Below are 6,931 nucleotides of genomic sequence, written 5' to 3' on the forward strand. Positions count from 1 at the left end.
GCAGCAAAAAAGCGCGAGATTTCTGCTGGGAAAGCGCTGCTTCAAAACCCGTGGCACTTGGCCACGGGTTTTGAAGCAGCCTGGCCGCTCGCTTTTTCATTGCGGCCGGCGCTCCCATAGAGGAGAGCGTGCCCGCAGCGGAATAAAAAAAGATGGACATGCTACGGCCAGCAAATCCGCATCCTGGGATTAGCGGCCACAGGCGAATTTGCCACGGCGAAATTCCAGACAGAATTTACGCGGCAAATCCGCCCTGCGTGAACCCAGCCTTATACTTTAGGCATTTTATGTTAAATATTTTTGTAAGGCTGATGGTACAGAAAATTGTGTGTAAAAGTGAGGAATGTACAGTCTGAAAAAAAATGGACAACCAAGGAGTTATACCATTTCTAGGAAGCGATACAATGGAAATGACTGGAACGGTGTCACATTTTACCATCACCATAGTGCAAATATCTATCACATGTGAATATCTAGCAAGTGTCCTATCTGGTGACATTCTTGGTTAGGACATCTTGACACCAATGTTTGACCTGCTTCTATTCCAGGGGTTACAGGTGCCCGCTATGCATGCGCTCCGCCCTGGACATGTCTAGATACTGGAACCAGCTAGATGAAGAAGTTGCCCAGACGCCAATGCCACCTGAATATCAAAATATGAATGTTGATGTAAGTGGACATACAGACCCATTATGTGTATAGGATCCACCTGCCTTTGTACAAGATTAATCCGTATTCAAGATATCAGTCCTTGGAAATACAGGATTTAAAATACTACTTTTATTGTAATAGGAGGGAACCCGTACTAATGATACCCTACGCAACCCTGCCTGAGGAATGGGGCAATTGCCCTGACAAGGGTGGCCCTATACAGGAGCCTCACCTGTATAGCTACCTAATATACTCCTGTCAGTGTCGGGACAATTGCCCTGTTTAACCAGCGACTACCATTATGTACATGGCAGCTATATGCATTAGATGTAAGGGGTTCTCCAGAACAGTGTGCGTCCGATCCTTTCATCGTTTATCCAGGCACATCATTCAGGGGTTTTTTCTTTAGATTGGACTACTAACTTGTATCAGTAATGTTAATGTTACCCTTCAGGCTTTGCTCACATCTGCATTTCCGTTACAGATTCCATTCCAAAAAGCTGCAGTAAACAAAACACCTTGACGAGCCCTGTTATAAGTCAGCAGGGTCCGTCAGGCGTCGTCCGTTCTGTGATGGATCCATCACAGCTCTAATTTACTTTTTCTGCACTTATGATGGAACATAACGTAGATATGAACTCATTTGTGGGCTGTCTCACACAATACGCAGTACCAATCTCCCATACACTTTTATGTTGCTACTTGTATGAGCTGCGAGAAAGGAAATCGCAGTATCTTCTATCTTGGCACGTATTACGCATGCATACATGCTAAGATAGTGCATGTTGAGTGTCGGCATGTAGCAAGTATGCATGTCATTGTGTACTTGCTGCATTCACGCACGGCCCTCTGATATTTACAGCAGTGTGAGCCTGGACGTCAACTTATATTTAATTCTGGTTTTATTCTTTTTCAATTCCTACAGATTCTCTGCAATGACTGCAGTGCAAGATCAACTGCACCCTTCCACATTTTAGGGATGAAATGCGATAGTTGCAAATCCTACAATACCACGCAAGAAGGGAAACCTCTATCACAGACCCGAACGGAGTAGTCAGCGGGAGGCCTGTACGCTTGGAACAAGTTGGCAACGGGCGCTCTTAAAACAATGAGATAACATGTCATGAAGGAACAATAAAGTAAAGAAAATAGCTAAAATAGAATGAAAGAGTATAACATAGTGTGTTTATATTAATGACCAATATGTTAGGAAACATCCTATAGTATTCTGAAATTTAAGAACAAAGATATACTCGCCCGTTTCTTAGGCCTATTCTGTCCTTTGTAGTTATAGATATAGTTGGTGAAATTAATAACGTGTATATAATTTAATGAAATGACCTATACAGTATGGACAGTATTAATCAAGCAGGAGGACAAGAAACATAGTAATAACTTGAAATCTAAGCCCTCACCAAAAATAAGCCCTAGAGCTACACTAGATTAAAAAAAAATAGCAATACTCACCTAGCCGGCGGCGTCCTGGTGCCTCATGCTGGTCTGTGGCAGGCCGATGTGTCCTCTGCGCTGACAGCATTCTCTTACTGGTAACGCAGCTTTGAATTCCCCTGCCTCCAGCAAGCAAGTGCTGTGATTTGATCAGGAGCGCCGCTGGCTCAGCCAATCAGACGCGGTGCTCAATCATTCACAACCATTCAGTGAAGGACATCACTGAATGGTGGTGATTGGTTCATCGAGCGCCGGCTCTGATTGGCTTGGCCAGCAGCATTCGTGATCCAGTCGCAGCACTTGCTTACTGGAGGCGGGGTATTCAAAGCTCCGTCACCAGAAGGAGAGTGCTGTGTCAACGCTGAAGACACGGCAGCGCCGGAGACCAGCGCAAGGGACCCAGATGCCGCTGGCTAGGTGAGTGTAAGACACACCCCTTTCCTCCCCCCGAAGATAAGACGCTGTGCCTCTTTTGAGGCAAACATTAATATCATGTCTTATTTTTGGGGAAACACAGTATTGGGGGCTCTGCCATGTCTTCCAGAGATTCTAAGCAATGTGATGGAACAGATTGGGTGAGATCATACGTATTTCCTCATGTGAAGAGACGAAGGGCTGCACAGTTTTCATCCAGGTTGAAGAGCGCGTCCTATAAAGTTCACTGTGTGCTCCTAGGTCGTCTTCACAGCCATTCTTGTACTATTTTTTTTTTTTTCATTTAGCCAAAACCTGGAGTGGACCATAAAGTGAGAACAAATCTGAATGCACGCCTGCTCTTATTTAGATCTAGTCCTGGTTTTCCGCTAGGGAAAAAATATACAAAAAACTACATAAAACTGATGTGTGTAAACAAGGATTAAATGCAACTCGGGATTAGTTGCAGTCACCCACATAGCAGGCTTCAATAACGGACAATTGACATTTATGGTTCCTTTATGACGTTTCCTCTCGCAGTTACGTCTAGTGTAAAGCTTTATTTTGATTGCAAAAGTTCACTAAGAATAAATATTTATTCAGGAAATCTCATCTTTGCTGCTCTCGACATACTGATGTCTCTGCTGTTTCTTTACTTCTTAATGTAGTTTTCTTTTACAGGAACATAAAAAAACTAAAAGACAAAAGACTAGCAATAAAACCCATCATCTTATATTCTTCATTCTGTTCTGCTTCAGGTTGTAATCCAAAAAGTAAAAACATAAAAAATTATATAAAATAAAAAAAAAACATTTTACTTCTATACTCTTTTGTATGTTCCTGGTGGCTGTAAATGATTATTCCATTCTACTAATGTTACATAGCATATATAATATATAACTAGGATATGCTGGGATGTACGGAAAGGGCGTAAGGATTGCATGGGATACATCCATGCCCGAGGGGGAAAGAAACCAGCAGTAGTACTTGCGTCATGAAAGCGGTCAAGGAAAAGACTGATCCTCTGACTGCTGGCCGTCTGACATTGATGGTTCAGTATAGGCACAAGGCATGCAGGAGTGTGGCTGTGCACGTATGTATGTATTCCATGCTGCCGCTACTGAATCACTAACTTCATAGAGATGTCATTGTCATGATGGCAGAGGGAGAAGAGGGTGCTACTTGTAGCTGGGAGGACACCTTCCCCTCCAAGCCTTCTGCTGTTGCTACTGAATCATTTAGGTATCAGAGGGACAGTGACCGAACTACGCACCCGTTAAAGGGGTTACACCAACACTTCTTTCACAGGATAGGTAAAAAGTCTCATCAGTTGAGGTCTCGCCGCTGAGACCCTCATGATCCCGGGATGGGAGTCCCATGTCTTCCTCTTCTTGTCCCTGCAGGCTTGCTGCACCCATCCACACGGACATGGCGATTGGTAATGGCATAGTACAAGTGCTCGGCTATCTCCAGCAGTCCCATTGAAGGTGAATTGAGCAGCACCACGCATGTGCAACTGATGCTCCATTCAGTCTCTTTCTCACTGTCGGGCAGTGAGGAGGAGAGGAGGGTCGCAAGACCCCCTTTCTGGGGTTTAAGGGGAGGTCTCAGCAGTGAATAGATAATAAAAGTCGATTGTGGTAAAACCCCTTTAACCCACCTGCTACCGCTATGCCTGAGCTGACAGCTGGCCATCCACTCTAGTTAGGAAGAAAGTGCATGTGGTTGGCACAGTGGGCACTACGTCTTCATCCAGAACTAATATTAAAGCGACGCTCTAGGCCCGGACAATCAAAGATGGCCACACCAGCATCCCTTACTACCTCATGCATTAGCATGCATCACTAGTCTACTATACTGCATCTGCTTTGATTAACCAGTGCTACCCACATGAGCAGTGCTGTCCAATGAAAGCAGGAGTTTAATGCATATGGGGCATTAATTTGCATCGGTAGTCAGAGAAGCAGTGCGGCCATCTTTGTTTGTCCTGGCCTCAAGGGTGACTTTAAGGGTAATGTGACTGACACTGCTATAGGGGGCACTGTATTTGGTGCCTCACTTGAGGTCCATGTCCTAAGCATGCTGTGCCTGGCATGGTTATTGCGGCCCTGTGGTTGGCAATGTTGCGTGGAGGCACTATGGCTTGCACTCTAATGAAGGCCCACAGGCTTGTACTGTGATGAAGGCACTGTGTCTGGCACTGTTTTGTGAAGACTGTGACCAGTTCTCTTAGGATATGTTCACGCGTCAAAAATTGCAGTGTCAGAACTCCACAAATGCGGACTTTGCCTATCGACAAGGCCAAATCTGCGTGCTCATCCATGCCGAAAACCACAGCGGAATTCACACTGAAAATTCCATGGTGAATTCTGCCGTGTGAACGAACCGTTATGGAGGCACTAAGACAGGCATTGTTTTGGTAGACACTGCAGAAAATATCTGCAGCGTAAGAGAGTCATGCTGTGGATTTTCCGATTTTCAGCAGGCTATATTTTTACGGAAATGCCGCAGAATTCATTCATTGCAACGCAGTGAGTGAATTCTGTAGTGAAAACTGCATCAAAATCGCAGATTTTGGTGGGGATTTTCTCTGTAATGTGTGAATGTACCCTAACTGATCTTATTCATCTGTTTGACCTTAACCGCCTGACGAAATCCTGCATCCCTTCCCTGCACACTGCGGCCTCTACATCTGCTGGGCCTCCCCACGTATGCCATATAGCCAACCATTGTACCCTACAGATATGTATATATGATGAGATTTTTCCCAGCATGTGTACTATGGGAAATGGGCACCAGGAGCATTGTGCGAACAGATCCCATAGATACCTGTCTGGCAAGCACTGGCACCCTTCATCAGCGCACCGGAAGTCATTACAACATATTGTGGGAAGTGGATAGGAAAAGTGCAAACGGGGTATAATGTACGGTCCAAAGTCCTATGGGACTGTGCTGCAGCGGGTGACCGGGTGAGTTGCTGTGAAGGTGCCACAATGGTTAGCTAGCTTCATTATGAGAATTGGTGAGGGTCCTTACTGTTTGTACCCCAACCAATCAGCATTGTGTAAAATCCCCTTTTATTTTAGCTGCACCTTTATCCCTAAACTACCTATGCAATGTGTACAAATTAAATGTAGTATAAATACATGGTATACAGTCAGTGCTGAGCATATCCCATGCCCCTCAGAATGGTGTCTTTCACAGATGCTCGACAACAGATAATCCACAAACGTATCGTTCATTGTAAACTGACTTTTCTTTCTTCAGCGTAAAACACAATCTTCACGGATTATAACATTTACCACCAAATTATTCTCTGGGATGGAAAGTAATAAGGAAAAACCCTGTTTACTTCCTGTTGGATTCTGTTCCATCTACTCTAACTGGCTTTGGGATATGCAGTACTGCTTTTAAGTAATTGGGGTCCTGAGACCTTTAGGCCCAATGTCCACGGGTGGATTTGATTTGTGGAACCCACGGGAGATCCAAAAATCTAGCCATCCATAGGGATGCACTAGCATCCGCAAAACGGTTAAAAGCATGCTGCTATAATTTTTTCCTGGCGTGCAGATTGCATGCGCAGGAAGGAATCGCGCATTAGGTATATAAGTATGTATGTTATAAGTGTGTATAAATATCCATGCCTCTTCAGATCTATTCCATTTAGGCCTGAAGAAGAACCCTGTGTTGGCTTGGAAGCTTGCTATTACATCATGTATTTTTGTTAGCCATTAAAAGGTATCATATCTACAATATTGCGTGCTTTCTCTTGCTGGGAACAATCGCAGGAAGGAATCCCAGCATGCTGCATTTTTCAACGAATCCGGCATGAATGGCTTCCATTGCAGTCAATGGAAGCCGTCAAATCCGTGGCACACCCGAAGCTGTAACTGCAGACGTTCCGTGGGAAAGCAGGAGATTTTTTTTTTTAATTGCCGGCACTTTCGGGTGCATGCGCTGTGCTGAAGAAAGAAGATCCATCAGGCACGGAGGAGATCCGCGCTGGATCTGGACAGGTAAGAATGGAGCATACTGCGATTTCTTCCCTCACGTGCGATCCGCACAGCCGGGATTAAAAATCACATCCGCATGCTTTTAACTGTTTTGCAGATGCTAATGCCTCCCTATGGGCGGCTTCATTTGCGGATCTCCCGCGCAGGTGCCACAAATTAAATCCGCCCGTGGACATTGGGCCTAACAGAATGGAATTAAAGTATGGAATTAAATATTCCAATAATCACACAATTTCACTTTAAAATGTACCAAATTTTTCAGAATAAGCTGCCGTGTATATATGAGGAGTAAGGCCGCTTCACCTGAGCAGTTTCCCTTTGTTGAGCATTTCCATCTCTCTCTTGTTTTTGGCGCAGAGAAACCATTAAAACTGAAAAAAATGTTTCTGTTTTTTCCCCCCCAT

At 44.5% G+C, this 6,931-nt stretch overlaps 1 protein-coding gene across 3 annotated transcripts in view; it reads left to right on the top strand.

Moving 5' to 3' along the window:
* Positions 1 to 3,126, top strand: part of RCHY1 (ring finger and CHY zinc finger domain containing 1) — a 44,113-nt gene extending 40,987 nt beyond the window's left edge. For all 3 annotated transcript variants that reach the window (XM_066574077.1, XM_066574076.1, XM_066574078.1), the window contains exons 8-9: positions 549 to 669; positions 1,577 to 3,126. In XM_066574077.1, coding sequence (XP_066430174.1) covers positions 549 to 669; positions 1,577 to 1,705 — 250 coding nt within the window. In that variant the 3' untranslated portion in view covers positions 1,706 to 3,126. The remainder of the gene's footprint in view (positions 1 to 548; positions 670 to 1,576) is intronic.
* The last annotated feature ends 3,805 nt before the right edge of the window (positions 3,127 to 6,931 follow it).

Source organism: Eleutherodactylus coqui, chromosome 7 (genome assembly GCF_035609145.1).
Source record: "Eleutherodactylus coqui strain aEleCoq1 chromosome 7, aEleCoq1.hap1, whole genome shotgun sequence".
NCBI classification, from domain to species: Eukaryota; Metazoa; Chordata; class Amphibia; order Anura; family Eleutherodactylidae; genus Eleutherodactylus; species Eleutherodactylus coqui.